The 16,300-nt window shown below is 55.2% G+C and overlaps 3 protein-coding genes across 3 annotated transcripts in view; 2 read left to right on the top strand and 1 right to left on the bottom strand.

Moving 5' to 3' along the window:
* Nucleotides 1–3,723, bottom strand: part of USP39 (ubiquitin specific peptidase 39) — a 33,979-nt gene extending 30,256 nt beyond the window's left edge. Inside the window, exons 1-3 of the mRNA XM_062209776.1 lie at nt 3,425–3,723; nt 2,334–2,403; nt 21–115 (exon numbers count right to left, since the gene is read on the bottom strand). Of these exons, the coding sequence (XP_062065760.1) occupies nt 21–115; nt 2,334–2,403; nt 3,425–3,692 (433 nt within the window). The 5' untranslated portion in view covers nt 3,693–3,723. The remainder of the gene's footprint in view (nt 1–20; nt 116–2,333; nt 2,404–3,424) is intronic.
* A 969-nt stretch (nt 3,724–4,692) lies between these two features.
* On the top strand, nt 4,693–10,110 carry C13H2orf68 (chromosome 13 C2orf68 homolog). Its single transcript, XM_062209775.1, has 4 exons — nt 4,693–4,867; nt 4,947–5,065; nt 5,823–5,974; nt 6,215–10,110. The coding sequence occupies exons 1-4, from the start codon at nt 4,761–4,763 to the stop codon at nt 6,335–6,337; spliced, it is 501 nt and encodes a 166-aa protein (XP_062065759.1). The 5' UTR covers nt 4,693–4,760; the 3' UTR covers nt 6,338–10,110.
* Nucleotides 10,111–12,245: 2,135 nt separating this feature from the next.
* Nucleotides 12,246–16,218, top strand: TMEM150A (transmembrane protein 150A). Its single transcript, XM_062209769.1, has 8 exons — nt 12,246–12,313; nt 12,893–13,050; nt 13,446–13,493; nt 13,765–13,851; nt 14,381–14,448; nt 14,789–14,916; nt 15,097–15,274; nt 15,452–16,218. Exons 2-8 carry the CDS (start codon nt 12,986–12,988, stop codon nt 15,691–15,693), a joined length of 816 nt encoding a protein of 271 aa, XP_062065753.1. The 5' UTR covers nt 12,246–12,313; nt 12,893–12,985; the 3' UTR covers nt 15,694–16,218.
* Nucleotides 16,219–16,300: the final 82 nt, after the last annotated feature.

The following is a 16,300-nucleotide window of genomic DNA, read 5'->3' as shown; positions in this document are numbered from 1 at the left end:
AATTTATAGCGTTTATTTACCCTGAAAGTACTTGCCACACACCAAACAGGCATATGCGTTGATATGCGACAGGGAGATGGAACACAGTTTCTCAAAGTCAAAGTCTAGCACACTCCTAAAAAAAACCAAAACAGAACAGAACAAATACAAATGATTAGGACTGGACACCTGGGAGAGCATCCAAATGACCCAGCCTTGCCTCCACATCCCAGTGTCACACAGCATCATTCAGAGAACGGCATGGCGGCCATGAACAACTAGGGTTCCCCACCTCCACTACAGTGCCCCAGCAGCATCAGGCGTCTCCACAACACACAATGCCCATGACCTTCTTTCTTACTACTATTTGTAACCAGTCACTTTCTCTGGAGGGAAAGCTACAGCAGAACTAAAACTAAAGTAGCAGGGCCCCAAGAGTATTCTGTGGAGGAGAGGACATGAACAGAGTGAATAAACTTTTATAAAAGTAAAATGGAATTTTGCCCATAAAAATAAATGGCAAGTCTAAAGACTTTTAGGAGAACAACTACAAACATGTCCATTTATTCAAGTGCAAGGTAATAGTATGTGAGTACTGGGTAATGAAGAATAAAAAACTACCTCCACGGAATCCATGGACAGCAAAGGACGCACTGCTGACGTATTAACTCTTACCGACTATGATCCCACAGAACTGCACTATCTAATACAGGGGTCACTAGCAACATGTGGCTATGGATAATTAAACTTTAGGTAACTAAAATTACATGAAATCTGAAATTCAGTTCTTCAGTTGTAAGGGAGAGAAGCCACATGTCAAGTACCCACTAGGCGTATGTTGCTCAAGCTTTCCGTGCTGGACAGTCCTTCCCAGGGGCAATTCCATTACTGCTCAAAGCTCTGTAGGCAGTGCTACCCTGGGACACAGGCTGAAAAGTATCCCACATGCCACCTCCAACTCAGTGAAAAAAATAGCACAACGAGGTAACTATTTCTGCTTTCAAGAAATTTTTTGTTATCTTCCTACTGAGTCCTAGGCACCTAGAAAAGTACCTTGTATGTAATCGGTACTCAATAAATATTTAAATTTGTTATTGCAAATTATTACAACACACAAACTCAACATGAGCTAAGAGCTCTTCATGCATATGCCCATCCTTAAACAACATGCTCTCTGACGTTTCTATAACACGTATTCTACCAGTTTAAACTGAAGAACAGGTTCAAGTCCTGGCTCCACTCTGCATCCTAGCTTCCTGTTAATGTACACTCTGGGAGGCCGCCTTTACTACTAAAGGCTCAAGTAGCTGGGTCCCTGCCACCCATGTGGGTGACCTGGACTGAGTCCCTGGCTCCCAGCCAGGCATGTAAGGAGTTAACCTGCACACAGGCACTCCCTGCCTCTCAAATAAACAAACAGAAATTGTTTATGACAACTGGAGCAGATACTTGGTACAGTAGTTAAGACATCACTTGGGTCGCTCACAGCCATATCAGAACACCTGAGTCTGAGTCCCGGCTCTACTTCCAATTCCAGCTTCCTGCTAATTCAAACCCTGGGAGGCAGCACAAGACAAACAGCTCAAGTACACCCCTGCGGGAGACACCAGCTGAGCTCCTGACTTTGGCCTGGCCAGCCCTAGTTGTGGGCATTTAAGGAATGAGTCAACAGGTAGAAAATATATATATATATCTCTCTCTCTGTCTCCCTTTCTTTGCCTTTCAAATAAAGAGTCAAAAAAATGTTTAAAATTTTTTAATTTTTTTTATTTTTTATTTATTTGAAAGTCAGTTACACAGAGAGAGGAGAGGCAGAGAGAGAGCGAGGTCCTCCATTCACTGGTTCACTCCCCAATTGGCCGCAACGGCCGGAGCTGCATTGATCAGAAGCCAGGAGCCAGGAGCTTCCTCCGGATCTCCCACGTGGGTGCAGGGGCCCAAGCACTTGGGCCATCTTCTACTGTTTTCCCAGGCCATAGCAGAGAGCTGGACTGGAAGTGGAGCAGCTGGGTCTCGAACCGGTGTCCATATGGGATGCCGGCGCCCCAGGCCAAGACATTAAGCTGCTTAGCCACAGCGCCGGCCCCTTAAAATTAATTGAAGGGGCCAGCGCTGTGATGCAGTGGTAGACCCGCCGCCTGCAGTACCAGCATCCCATATGGGCGCTGGTTTCCCAGGCACATCAGCAGGGAGCTGGATCAGAAGTTGAGCTGCCCATTTAGGATCCCAGCATCGAAGGCAGGGCTTTATCTGCTACACCACAACACCAGCCCCTTAATCTGTGTCTTAACCGCTAAGCTAAAAGACTGGCTCCTCCACTGTTCTGCTACCTCTGGTGTCTCTACCCTACCAACCTGTTAATGGTATCCAGGTACGGGCAGTGGCGGCTCCTCCGGTCCTCAGAATCCACGCGGCCATTCTTCGCTAAAAGGAAAATCATCACAGGCTTTGAAAATGAGAAACCAGTACTCAAGGCCAAACACAGAATGAAGACACAACCGAAGACACACTAGCACACAAAATAATCCATCAAGATGAGCTCCCCATTAACATAAACTCCTTTCAGAGAGCAACAGCCACCAAAAAATTGTCTGCTAGTGGAGTAAGCCACAAACTAGAATATATTTGGTACATGTATAAACAAAAGACCCACTAACCTATTACGTAAAGAATTCCATGAAGCATGAGAGATATGAAACATATCACAGGTTACAAGATAAACTGAATGTAACATCCACCAACAATTTAAAGAGCATAAATGAATGCCCTTCAATCTAACACTTGCCAAGAACTATAAGGTTTTACTCTATTTGCAGGCTGGGAGTTAGTCTGGCAGTTTCGTGGATGCTAATGGAAGACCCCCAACTACTGGGTCTGAAACAAAGGAGTCTGTTACAGCAGTAACAGCAGCAGCCAAAAGACAGCCTTGCTATCCATTCTCTTCGTCAGTTCTCACAATGCGACATTAAGAACCCACGCACGGTGCGCTGCCCGAAGGTGGTGGAATCCTGAGGTTGGAGATCCTAACTCCTTTTTTAAACGAGGCTGTGTGCTGGTGGCCACCTCCTTCGCTCTACTGGGAAACGCCACCTCTGCCCTCCCAGACTGTTCACTATAGGAACACCTTAGACGAGCCAGCCTCTGGTCGCTGTGTGCGCAGAGACGCGAGAAGCCGATGGAGGAGTCTCCCAACACCAGAAGCATAGCCAGTGCTATAGTGCAGGAGGCCGGCGCTCAGCCTCTCCAGTTTTCAAATTACAGCAGGATCCTACACCTGCAGGCTTACGGGAAAAGTGTTGCTGCTGCTGCTATCAGAAATACTCAAATAACTCCGGTTACTAAAACTGCCTCCATAGGAACATCTGGATCCCCCTCCCCCATCCAGGCGGGGAAGTCGCAGAAAGTCAAAGACAAAACGGAGATGGCGAAGGTGGGGCTCGCGCACCTCGCACCTCCCGCTCGGGCTCCGAGTCCTCGTCCGCGTCGCGCTCCCGTTTAACCCGCACCACCGGGACGGCGGCCGCCGGGGCCTCGCGCGCGCTCGCCGAATCGACCTCCCGCTTCACGCGAACCGGGCTGCCCCGGGAGCCCGCCGCCTCCGGCTCCCGCTCCCGATCTCGCTCTCGCTTGACACGACCCGAGCTGCTTCGGGACTCGGACTCGCGCTTCCCGCGGGTGGAACCACGAGACTCCCGCTTGGACCGGGCGGACATCGCCACTACCGGAGAGAGCGTCCAGCGCAGGCGCCGGGCACGCGCAAGTGCGCGGCGCGCAGCCAATCAGGAACGGGGCCGGTGGAGCCCGCAAAGCGTCCTACGGGTCGCCAACGGGGACAAATCTATGGCGCTACAGAAAATTGTGGGCGGAGTCGCTCCATTCCTGGCATCTTCAGGCTCTGTGCGCTTCTGGGAACGTTTTGTGGGCGAATTTCCTCTTTACCTATCATTTTCAGCCTAAAACAACGTGAACTTTTCCCTGCCTATACGGTTTTATAACTCGCACGAGATACTTAGAGCCTCGGGAAGTCGTTTCCCCCAGTCCCGGCGCCTCTGAGACTGACGGCCCTGCACGGGAAAACAAGGCGATAAGGCCCGTGCGGCAACGTGGCAACCCTAATTCCACAACTAGAGGGGTCTAGCTGTCAGGAAAATGCTAAGGCCAATAAAGCTCTCACCTAGGAGCCTATTACCTTGTTTGCTTGTTGTTTTTTTACATTGGGGCTATAGCTGACCCACAAGGACCTGCACGTTTAACGCGCTCGGTTCGCTCCGTTCCGACGTGGATGCGCCGTGACATCGCCACGATCTAGGGGTCCTGTCCGGCCCCAACCCGAGTGAGCCTGTCCTGGGCGGTCCGGAGCTCAAAAACCGCTGGGCTGGTACTGAGCGACTCGAGCGGGGCAGGGGAGGGCCGGGCCGGGCCGGGCCGGGCGAGTCTTGGCGGAGCCGCAGCCTGCCCAGCACCCGGGCGCCTCACGGCTTATTTGAGACAGGTGCTCTCCGTGTTCCCATGTACAGGTGAGGAAACTGAGGCACGGCGGGGTCAGCTCAGTTCACGCAGCTGGTGCGAGTGGTGTTCACGGGCGTTCGTAGATGTGCCTTTTTTTCTGAATTTTTTGTAAGCCGAAGTCCCGCCTCCACCCGGTCGGCGCCGCGGCGCTCGGGCCCGGAAGTCGGGACTCGCGGCCGGAAGCCGAGCGCGGGCTGGCTCGGGCCTCCACCGGCGGGAGGGCGGCCGTTGGGGCCGTTGCGGTGGCGGCGACTCTGCGCCCAGGGCTCCAGATGGAGGCGGCCCGGGATCTCGGGCCCAGGCTCTGCTGCAAGCCTGGAGGGCGGCTGGACATGAGCCACGGCTTCGTGCACCACATCCGACGGAACCAGATCGCCCGGTACCTCCCCGCCCCGCGCCACCGCCACCCTTGGCCTGGCCCGGCCGGCTGTCCCTGACTCCCGCTCGGCTCCCCGCAGGGACGACTACGACAAGAAGGTGAAGCAGGCGGCCAAGGAGAAGGTGAGGAGGCGGCACACGCCTGCGCCGACGCGGCCCCGCAAGCCCGACCTGCAGGTGTACCTGCCACGACACCGAGGTGAGGCCACCCGCCCCGCCGTCTCCTCCAGCCTACGCGCTCTTCCCTTCCGCTTAGGGGGGCTCAGCTGACCTCATCCCTTCCTCCCCGGGGCTCCCAGATCTCCTCTCAGTGATTCTTCCCAGGGAACTGGGAAGGCTCACGGCCCCCAGTTAAGCATCGCTGGGTACCTGGAGGCCGACAATAGTTGTCTGTCTGCTGGCTTGCCCCATCGTACCGTGCTGTACGCAGCATTCCCACCACCTGCCAGGGAGGAAACCTGGCACAATTATGAGCGACCAGGAAGGAAGTGTAGGATCAACCCAGCAATTGGCCTTTTCCCAACTTCCCTGCGACCTAAAGAGACCACATAGGGCACTGCAACCGCTCAGCATTAAAGCTTTTAGAGCTTCTGTATACTGAGCCCCGAAGATAAGGAGTATCACGGCAAACCTTCAAGGAGGGTGCAAATGTTGTGGTCAAGAGCTCGGTCAATGGCAGAGCCTTGAACTGAACCCAGGTAGAACTCTCTCTACCCTTACACTACCTTCCGGTCCTCTTTGCCAGATACTTGACACTGTGTACCTCCTCAGTGACAGGAGTGTGCTGGCCTCCAGGCAGGGATGCAGAGGTAAATAAAAGTGACAGGTGGCACACACACACACAGTGTCCCCAAGAAGACTGGTGCTTTCTTCATAGTACGTTTTCCTGCATCTTCTCTGTGGGCAGGGGCGTCAGCGGCGTCTCCCTCTTCCCTCACTCTGATTCCTCCTTCCAGATGGCTCTACCCGCCCAGGCAACCCAGACTTGGAAGAGTCCAGTGAAAGCAGCAGTAGTGGTGGCTCTGAACTAGAGCCTTCTGGCCATCAGCTCTTCTGCTTAGAATACGAGGCGGACAGTGGCGAGGTCACATCAGTTATCGTGTATCAGGTATGCTCCGCAGAAGCAGCTGCAGCCTGGGCTGCCACACAGTGATTCCCAAAGGGGGAACAGGGTGGGGGGGTTCATGGCCCCCAGTTGAGAGTCATTACTATTACAGGGGATATCTGAGAAATGGCAAAAAGTCTTGAACCAAGCAGAGTTCTATAAGAACGTGTTGTCCAGGGATACGGCAGGTTGCCTTTCTAGAAGCATCCAGGCCCTGAGCTTCCTGACTCTTCCTCCACATAGGACGATGACCCTGGAAGGGTGAGCGAGGAGGTGTCTGCCCACACGCCTCTGGATCCGCCCATGCGAGAGGCTCTCAAGTTGCGTATCCAGGAGGAGATTGCAAAGCGCCAGAACCGTCACTGACCAACTTGAAAGCATTCTCTGCAGGCTGGATTCACTGCCCGTGGAAGCGTTCTGCCCAGGGAGCTCAGCCGTAACCTGAGGGCACCTGTTTGATCTTGACACTGCCAGAGCTGCTGCATCCACAGGGTCATTCCAAGATTCCACCTGGCCCATCTCCCCCGCAACCACTTACTGGTTGGCCTGTTTACCAGCCTCATATTCTGGAATTCTTTGAGAATTCGGTGTGGCTGACTTGGTGTTCTGGGAGCACAGGCTTGAGGGCGTACCAGGGTTTATGAAGCCTTTTGCTGTCATGCTGCGTTCTCAGAGGTCACATGCCTGACTGCTTTGTGTCCCACCCAGCTCCGTGAGCGCTGTTATTTCATAGTTCCTTTCCTTCGTGTTGTGCTCACTTCACGTCCACCAGTGTTTCCCTGGACTTTTTTTTTTAGCTTTATTCTTTGTTTTTCCTTTTCTTCATCTCTCTGCCTCAGGTCGAATCTCTCAGTTCTCTCCCCACCCCCTCAACAAGACTGTGTACCTCCAGCTGCTCGGGACCTTGGAGGTGGGGGATTGTGAGGCTCTGCCTTTCCAACAAGTTCTCCAAGTAATTCTGTCGCCAGAATAAAGTGGGAGACCTTTATTTCTGAGGCCTACTCACAAGCACGTCTCCCTCCCCTCCCACGCTTTCGTGAGCTGCTTGCATGCGCCACACCACTGTCAGACAGCAGACCTAGGGAGAAGATCCTGGTGCTAAACCACAAGGATTTCTTGCAGCAAAACCTGCCTGGAGCTGCAGAATTCCAGCTGCGAATAGACTCCTCTGCTCAGGACAACCAATGGAGAATTATCGAAGCAAGCTTGAAACTAACTCTCCAACCGTGACTTAAAAGTCTAGACCATAAGTACAAAGGGAAACTCAACATTAACAATAATTGCCTGTTTGGAGCCCTAGTTGCAAAAAAAAAGGGGGGGGGGGGGACTAAACAACTCTCCTTATCTGTTCCCTCTCCCTGTCCAATGTCCTGGCCCATGCTTCCTCCCTCGCTTATCTCAAGGATATGCATAAGGCAGCTTCAAAAAGTTCATGGAAAGTGGAATCGAAAGACAGTCTGAATTGTCTGTGAGCTTATTGAAGCCCTCTGTTGTACGTATAACTGAGGCCCTGAAAGAGTCCCAGAATAGCACTGCTCTTCCCTAGGGAACATTTTTTTCTACCACAGGGTTAGGCTAAGGTCTGAAGTCCACAAGACATCGTGTGCACCAAAGTTTCCAAGGCACTTCTATCTGCGAGCAAGTCGGCGTGACCTCAGTGACTTGACATTTACAGCTTAAGTGAGCCGGTGAGCCCTGGAACTTCCCGAAACCAAAGCCCTCTGGCCCCCTGGTTTCTCCACAACAGGATCTCAGGATCAGCCTGGCAGTTCTATGGCAGCAGTTCTTCTCCTAAAAGACACCCAAGGGAACTGTTGGTTTGTGCCCCACACTCCTGAAAATCATCTCACTTCAAATGGGGCAAGGTGGCTCCTTCAGCTACGCCATTAGAACATGGGATGCTGAGTTGCAGCCTGCAGTGCCAGGGAACGCTGGGACAGTGAGTGAGGCAGATAAGGTCAAGGGGCCTGGTTGTGAAAGCCAGTGAGCAGAGTGCTGCAGACCCGCAAAGCTGCACCAGGTTAAGTGCCTTGAACTTACCAGTCCTGGGCTCAGGTCTGCTTTCAAAGGAGAAAAGTCTTTGCCCTCTACTTAGGCAGCTGGCTAAAAGTGCCTTCTGTTCACTCCCTCCACAGCCTGGGTCATGCAGGCTGTGCCGAACCCCACCCCCGTTCTTCACACAGCCTAGAGGACCAGTCACTCTAGTCCTCCAGCTCCTCAATGGATGCTATGGTTAGGACATAGGACTTCACTGGAATTCCATGACGGCTTAGAAGGAAATACTTTCTGGATTCATCTCACAACTGGATCACCTGTGTCCTATTTTTATAGAACTCAGAACACCAGAGGGTTGAAGTCTGGGGGCATGACCCCTGACATTTGAGCTTCTGCTCCTGTTTTGTGTGGAGGGACGTTGTCAGTGTTTACACATCGTGTCCTTTCGTGTGTTTGTCATGGGATCCTCCGAGATCCCCTCAGGTAGATGGATTGAAACTCCTTGCCTCTAAACTTGCTTTTCTTGCAGCACTTTGCTTATCAAGTGTATGTAAAACATTTTCTACCCAACAGAGCACTCTAATCCGTGTAGCATGACCCTGTAAAGCACTAAGCCTTGTACCTGGAAGAGAGCCTGTCCATCAGCACTGGGCTCCTGGAGGCAAGGCTGCCTCTCTGCAGAGGGACAGCCTCAGCCTTACGGCTAACTGCCACCCCCTATTGGGAGCCCAAACTGGTACTATCTCATCACTGGACCTGCCTCCAGACACCTTCCACCTGTTACAAAAATTGGTGCTTTGCCATCCAGGACTGTGTTCTCCCACTGACTCCAGGATGTCTCAGGACTGCCCTGTGTTGTGTGGGACAGTGGCAACACTTTTGGACTGAATAGAACTTTCCAACTGGCTGCTTCATAATCAGTGTTCGTTTGATTAGATAAATTTTTGGCTGTCCTAAAAAAAGTCTGATAGGCATATCTCTCAGCATTCAATATGCAGTATTAATTCTTAACTGAAGGTAAGCCTGGATTTTAACGCTTTGTGTTTCCTGAGCCAGCAGGTGATGTCATAGGTACAAGGAACTTGGGCTTGCGGGGACTTTGGGCTGTGCAAGAGTAAACACTAAACCTTGAATCACAGCCAGTTGGCAGAGGTAGTGCTTAAAGAATGTAACACAAGAAAGGAAGGGAATTATACAACCTTTTGCTTTGTTTTTGTTTTGTTTTGTTTTGTTTTAATTTGAAAGAGCTCCCATCGATTGGTTCACCCCCCAAATGTCCACAATGGCCATGGCCTGAGCTGGGCTAGGCCAGAGCCAAGCTTCAGTCCAGGTCTCCCATGTGGATGGTAAGAACCCAGTTATTTGAGCCATCACCACTGCCTTCCAGAGTCTGTATTAGGGAACTGGAGCCAGGAATTAAAACCAGGTATTCCTGGTGGGACATGGGCATCCTAACCACTGGGCCAAACCACCTTTCTCTAGAAAGTTTTGTACCCATTGAGAGTTAGAGCCTCTGGAGACCAGCCAGCCAGTGGGCCCTTGTAGGCAATTACAAGTGCATCTCCCTGTGGAAAGGATGCTCATGTGGACGGTCCACTCTGAGGGGCACTGCCTGCTAGAGATGAGCCCATGTGGAAGCGTTTGGAGGTGGTATGTATCCAGTCTGCCATTCATTTGGGAGGACCAGTGAATGGTTAGTAGATCCCCAGCTAGCTCACAAATTTCGGGGAACCTTTCTAAGTAGAAAGAACATTAAGGACATCACTTTCCTACCTCTGAGCTGCCTTTTGGGAGAATCGCCATGGCATGTTGACAATTAACTACTTGAAACATCTTAAATCCCCTCATCGAATTCCTGCCCTGTCGAGGGATCAGCTTGGAAGAGCCATAGGCACCCACCCCAAATGTCCCCAGGAGTTGGAGCAATGCTCAAAATGAAAACCTGAGTGACAACTCCACTGCCTGCAACAGATGAGACTGCACTGCTTGTGTTAAATGTATAAAAAGCCATATGTTCTGTTTCCTCATTTCCAGTGTTTCTGCTGTGTGGATTAATAAAATTAAGTGCAAATTATGTGACTGGCCCAAGAAAAAAGGTTCTTTTCAAATACAGTATTTTTTTAAACAATAAACTTACTATTTTTACAGCACTGTTTTTGCCAAGAGTTGTGAAATCACTTATGTACATGGGGGACTGGAGATAAAATGCCAGCCACAAAGTCACTGCACCATAGAATCAGCACTGGAAATCTCATCTTGCTTTTCCTGTAATTAAGAACTGTCCTGATTGGAACATACCAGCCAGACTCATGAAGCATTAGAGCTGGAAGGGCATTTTTAATGGCATTTGGTCCTGCTTTCCTGGTGCAGGACTCTTCCCTACCAAGCACCCAGGAGGAGCTCTCCTTTCATAGAAAGCTCTATCTTAGGGCAATTTTTTTTTTTTTTTTTTTTTTTTTACAGGCAGAGTGGATAGTGAGAGAGACAGAAAGGTTTTCCTTCCGTTGGTTCACCCTCCAATGGCCGCCGCAGCCGGCACACCCTGCTGTTCCAAAGGCAGGAGCCAGGTGCTTCTCCTGGTCCCCCATGGGGTGCAGGGCCCAAGCACCTGGGCCATCCTCCACTGCACTCCTGGGCCATAGCAGAGAGCTGGCCTGGAAGAGGGGCAACCGGGACAGAATGCGGCGCCCCAACAGGGACTAGAACCCCGTGTGCCAGCGCTGCTAGGCAGAGGATTAGTCTATTGAGCCGCGGCGCCGGCCAGGGCAATTCTGTTTTAGGAATTAGATTGTCATATTGAGCCAAAAGCTACCTCCATGTCACAGCTGTGGGGTGTTGATGCCTTACCCCATCATGTTAGAACAGCGAGCTTTGAACCCCACTAGTGATCCTGCCATGATTGGACAAGCACTCAAACCCAGCTCAGCATACAGTGAATGTTGAGAACCCCAAAGCCCCAGCGGGATCACAGCTCTAATGGGCAGGTGAGAAGAAGGTGCCTGTTACAGTGGGAAGGCTGCTGGGCAGGACCATGGCTCCTCCGAATTAGAGACACCCTCCTCTGTCCTCGGGCACAGAGCCTGGCTAGTAAGTAGGTGGGCTGGATTTTGTCCTCCCTCACCCAGTTAGCCAGGTATTGTAGTCCTGGCTCCACACAGCCAAGCTTCTTGATGTGACTGGGAAACGCTCTCTCCTTCATGCCACTGTAGGATTTCTTCATCTCTCCGCAGCACAGGGTCCTGTTTGTGCACATAACCTTTGCCTTATCAGTGTCACTTCCCAGCTTGCAACCGACTGGGCCCGCACACCCTCAGATCAGGATTTGCCCTGGGGTTAGCTCACCAGTGCTCCAACACAGCACGGGGCTGGCAGTCACCCTTGAAGTATGTGACAGGAAGTATTCCACCCTTTTCGGTCATGAAAAGAATGTCCAGGAGTGGACACTTGACCTACAAAGTTTGGTGAAGCCAGCGGATGGTTGCCACACTATCCCGTTTCCTTTTCCTAAATCCTGACGCCCCTCTCACCTTCCTCTTCATTGCTTGGCAAGACCTGGCCGTGTTAATTCTTACCTCCCCTACACTGACACCTTCACGAATCTGTTTAGAATGGCTAACCTTTGGTCTCCGTCTCAAGCAAGTGCTGAGCAGTCGGACACCGACTGCTGTCCGGCACTCCGTGTACTCGTACGCCAGGAAAAACAACATTTATCTGTTGAAAGCAACCCTCCTCCCGAACCTGCGGAGCTGCGGGAAGCACAGGCCAAAGTCAAGGCGCCTGAGTTTCCTAAGGAACAACCAAGGCTTTGTGCTCCCTTCTCTGGCACCCGTCTCGGGCCGGGGACAGGGGTGCCACGTTGAGGGAGCTTCTCCAAAGCCTCACTGCCCCGGGTCCAGGTTGCAAAATGTGCAGGGGGGCGGGAGGAGGCTTCCTCCAGCCGCGTGCGCGATGACAATCACAGGTGGAGCCGAAAGGCTGACTGTCCCTGCCTCCCGGCGCTTCCGCCGCAGGAACGAGGTAAACGAGCGGTCCTGCCAGCATCTCGGTGTCTGGGAGGTCCCCGGGCCACAGCCCTCGGCGCTCAGGTCCCCCAAGCTGGGGCGCCGCCCACGCCTCCCCCGTGACGCGGCGAGGGGGCTCGGGAGTTGTAGTCTGCGGCAGGGCGCGGGCGCCGGGGCCGGGGCTGCGCGGACTCCACGTCCCGGCGGGCGGCGCGGCGCGGCCTGGGGCCGCCAGGGGCGGGGCCGCTCGGCCCTTTAAACCTTTCAGGGCTGCTCCGAGGGCCGCAGCCGGAGACGGCACCACGAGGGGGCCGAGCAGGGCGCGGCGGCTGGGCGCTACGGGGAGGTGCGTACTGGGCTCCTTCCTCTCCTGGGGCCTCTAGGGATTCCTTGGGGAGGCCCCTGTCCGCAGGTCCCCAGGGGCGGGAGGGTTGCCGGCCGCGGGCTCCTGCCCACGCTGGGGTCCCCGCGCCCACGCGAGCGGGGGCCGGACCGGGCTTCCCGCGTGAACCCGCCCCTTGGCCAGGGCGCCGTGATCAGGTGGTTGCCTGCGCGCCGCCGCCTCACCGCCTTCCACCGGGCCCCCGCACACCGTCCCTGCTTTCTTTGGCGTGGACCCCTCGATTGTCTTAGCTCCAGCCTTCTCCCAACCCGGGTCTCTCAGGCGAGGGAGGGTGACTCGCTTTCCAGATGCTACAGCTCAGCCTGAATCTCTCGGCATGCCGGTGGCGTTGGGGTGGTCCGCGGAGACCCCTCGGTGGATGCCAGGGGTGTCCACGTAGGAGCCAGGGTTCAGCCCGAAGTTAATGGGCTCCTAGGCCCAAGGGCAGCTCCGGATGAGGTGTTGACCACCTCTCTCCCTCCCCTTCCCCCCTCTCCTGGCCGCTCACCAGACCCTGGACTTTGATCTGTCTCTCCCCACCAGGCCAGGGCAGCTGATGGTTGTGGCCCGCCCCCTCCTCCCCGCCTACCTCTTGTCCTCCCCCCCACACCACCACCACCCTGGCTCCCCTCCCTCATGACCGCCTGGATCCTCCTTCCTGTCAGCCTGTCAGCCTTCTCCATCACCGGCATATGGACTGTGTGAGTACAGGGGGAGGCGGCAGGAGCTGGGGGGCACACAAAGCCCCTTGTCCCGTTGCAGGCTCCAGGGTGGTACCCGGGGTCACTCTGGCTGTCTCCAAAGCCTGGCCTGGTGCCTGGGCACACCGCCCCTTGGGACAAGCTGGCACCACTGCTGTCCAGCAGCGTCTCCCTGTCAGACTGACTTGTAAGCTCTAGAGGGGACGACTTCCAGAGGGCCATGCGGCAGGCTTGGGTGTGGTGTGGTAACATCAAGCCTCAGGGCACTCCAACTTGAGCCCCCAGCAAGGACAAGGAGGCTGACTGGGGCGAGAAATCAGAGTGGAGGAGAGGAGTTGGTGGGGGGCGGCCAGGCTGGGAGGGGTGGGGGCGGGGTGACAGTTCTGCTCCCGCAGGTACGCCATGGCCGTGATGAACCGCCACGTGTGCCCTGTGGAGAACTGGTATGGAGCACTCTGCAGACAGCCTCACCTAAAGCTCCCTTGCGCTCTGTCCCCCAGCCAGTGCAGTCCCCAGTGTCACGAGCCCCCAGGCATGGCTCCCTGCCCGTCCACCCACTTCCCACCATCCCTTCATCCCTCCGGCTTGTTGCAGGCAGGCCCTGGGGTGCGGCTCTCCTGCCCCTGCTGGGGAGGTCCCTCTTTAAGACTTGAAACTACAAGCCAGAGGCCAGGGCACCCCCTCCCCCAGTCTACTTCCTGTCCTGCCTGCCAGGTCCTACAACGAGTCCTGCTCTCCTGACCCAGCTGAGCAAGGGGGCCCCAAGACCTGCTGCACCCTGGACGATGTCCCCCTCATCAGGTAAGGCCTGGAACCTGGGCAGGTCAGGGAGACCCTCAGCCCTCCCAGACTTCCAAAATGGCCCTGGCTGCTCGCGGGGGTCAGGAATAACCGTTATCCTAGGGGCAGTCACGATGCACTGGGCCTCTATACGTAGTCTCTCATCCTCCTCCCACCGGTGAGGCAGCTATTGTTTCTATCATTTTATCGCTTCGGAAACCGAGGCTCAGTGTTGTCGCTTGTCCGGGCCACACAGCTGGTGAGTGGAGGCATGAGACTCCAGGCTCGAGCCTTCTGATTGCCCAGCCCAGGTTCTGGGCTAAGGAAAGCCTGACCAGCCGCAGGCCTCGGCAAGGAATCTCAGGTCTACTGACCACTCCTGGCTGCTCTCTTCTCCCCCCCCTCACCCCCCCCCCCCGCCCCACGTGAGCTCAGAAATCAGTGTCTTGCCTGCAAAGGAATGGGCACAGATAAAGCAGGGGAGAGCCTCCGGGCCAGAACGGGGCTTCCCTGGGACTCCCCTCTCACTCTGCCCTTGCCCCTCCCTCAGCAAGTGCGGCACATACCCCCCAGAGAGCTGCCTCTTCAGCCTCATTGGCAACATGGGTGCTTTCATGGGTGAGTTGGCCCCGCAGCCCCACCTTGCACATGTCCCCTCCCCAGAAAGGCCCAGGAAGCCCTCGTCCAGCTCAACCCTCCCCCACAGAGGGCCAAGGCAAGCGGGGCAACCTGTGTCTCTCCCATTCCTTTAAGGCCAAAGGCCAACTCCCACATAGCCCACACTGTCCACCCTGCTGGTCCGGGCCTGAGGAAACCCAGCTGACCACATGCCTGTCCATTGCCTTCCAGCCCTCAGGGCAGGAGCACCAGAGCTGCGGGCAAGCCGGCAGGCTCGCTGGGTGGGGCCGGGGCTGGAGAAGGATTCAGAGCCAGCCCCAGCCCTGCTCTCCTCCTGCAGTGGCCCTGATCTGCCTCTTGCGCTACGGGCAGCTCCTGGAGCAGAGCCGGCACTCCTGGGTTAACACCACGGCACTCATCACGGGCTGCACCAACGCCGCGGGCCTCGTGGTGGTCGGCAACTTTCAGGTGCCCTCCTGCCCACCCAACCTGGCCCCTTGAACTCTCCCGTACAGGGCCTGGCTGCCTGCAGGGGCAGCAGCACCTCAAGGCTGGGGGCTGGGGAAGGAGGGTGTGGGAGGGAAAGGAGAGAGGAGGTGGTGGAGTGCTGGGGCCTCGTCACAGACCAGCCCCTCTGTCTGGGCCCAGGTGGATCACGCCAAGTCCCTGCACTACGTGGGAGCTGGCGTGGCCTTCCCTGCGGGGCTGCTCTTTGTGTGCCTGCACTGCGCCCTCTCCTACCACGGGGCTGCCACGCCCCTGGATCTGGCTGTGGCCTACCTGCGAAGTGTGCTGGCTGTCATCGCCTTCGTCACCCTGGTCCTCAGTATCCTTCCAGGACTGGGCAGCCAAGAACTCATCCTCTAGCCCAGCCCTTCTCCCATCCAGGATGGCGGTGGGGAGTTGGGGGGAAGGCTGATGGCGGGGGGGGGGGGGGGGGGGGGCAGGCGCTATGGCCTGCCGCCCACACATCCTCATGAACATTTCCTTAGCCTCATTCTAGGTGGTGTCTTCTTTGTCCACGAAAGTTCTCAGCTGCAGCACGGGGCGGCGCTGTGCGAGTGGGTGTTTGTCATCGATATCCTTATTTTCTATGGCACCTTCAGCTATGAGTTTGGGGCAATCTCCTCAGACACACTGGTGGCTGCACTGCAGCCTGCCCCTGGCCGGGCCTGCAAATCCTCCGGGAGCAGCAGCACCTCCACCCACCTCAACTGCACCCCCGAGAGCATTGCCATGATCTGAAGTCTGGGGAGGGTGGCTGGCCTGGCCTCCGCAGCACCCCACCCCATATCTGCGTTTATTTTGTACCAAAAACAGTGCTGAGAAAAGTATTCTGTTGGGATCTGGGCTTCCCCACTTGCAGAGAAGTGGCCAGCCCACGTCCACCCGTGCCATACAGGAGCAGGCCCTGCCGGCTGCCTCAGCGGCATGACCTGCTCCCCCACGCTGAGGTGGTGTTTTGTGTTTAAAGGTCACCTGTCCTCACTCGCCCAGCCAGCCCTTCAGGTGCCTTCTTATCCCAGTGCCAGAGCCAGACCACTGGGGTTCCTGCTGCAGGAATTGGGGGGCTGGGGACAGCAGAGGGGATAGGAGTCGGGGGGGGGCACGCCTTAGTTTATGGGAAAGCCCACATCTGGGCCCACTGAGCTGCACTGGGATTCTTCACTCTGCCTCTCACTTCTTTTAGGGCAAATAACACAGCAGAACCACGGGGGTATTTTAGTACTTTTTTTTTATATATACCTATTAAAAGAATTCTAATTTGCATCTTTGTAGTCTGTTCTGGAGAGTCAGAGAAGGCCTGGTCCAGGATGGTTTTCCCTAAGCAAAGGAGGGGAGGAAGCTCTGG

Source organism: Lepus europaeus, chromosome 13 (assembly GCF_033115175.1).
Source record: "Lepus europaeus isolate LE1 chromosome 13, mLepTim1.pri, whole genome shotgun sequence".
NCBI lineage: Eukaryota > Metazoa > Chordata > Mammalia > Lagomorpha > Leporidae > Lepus > Lepus europaeus.
This window is presented reverse-complemented; position numbering and strand designations above follow the sequence as displayed.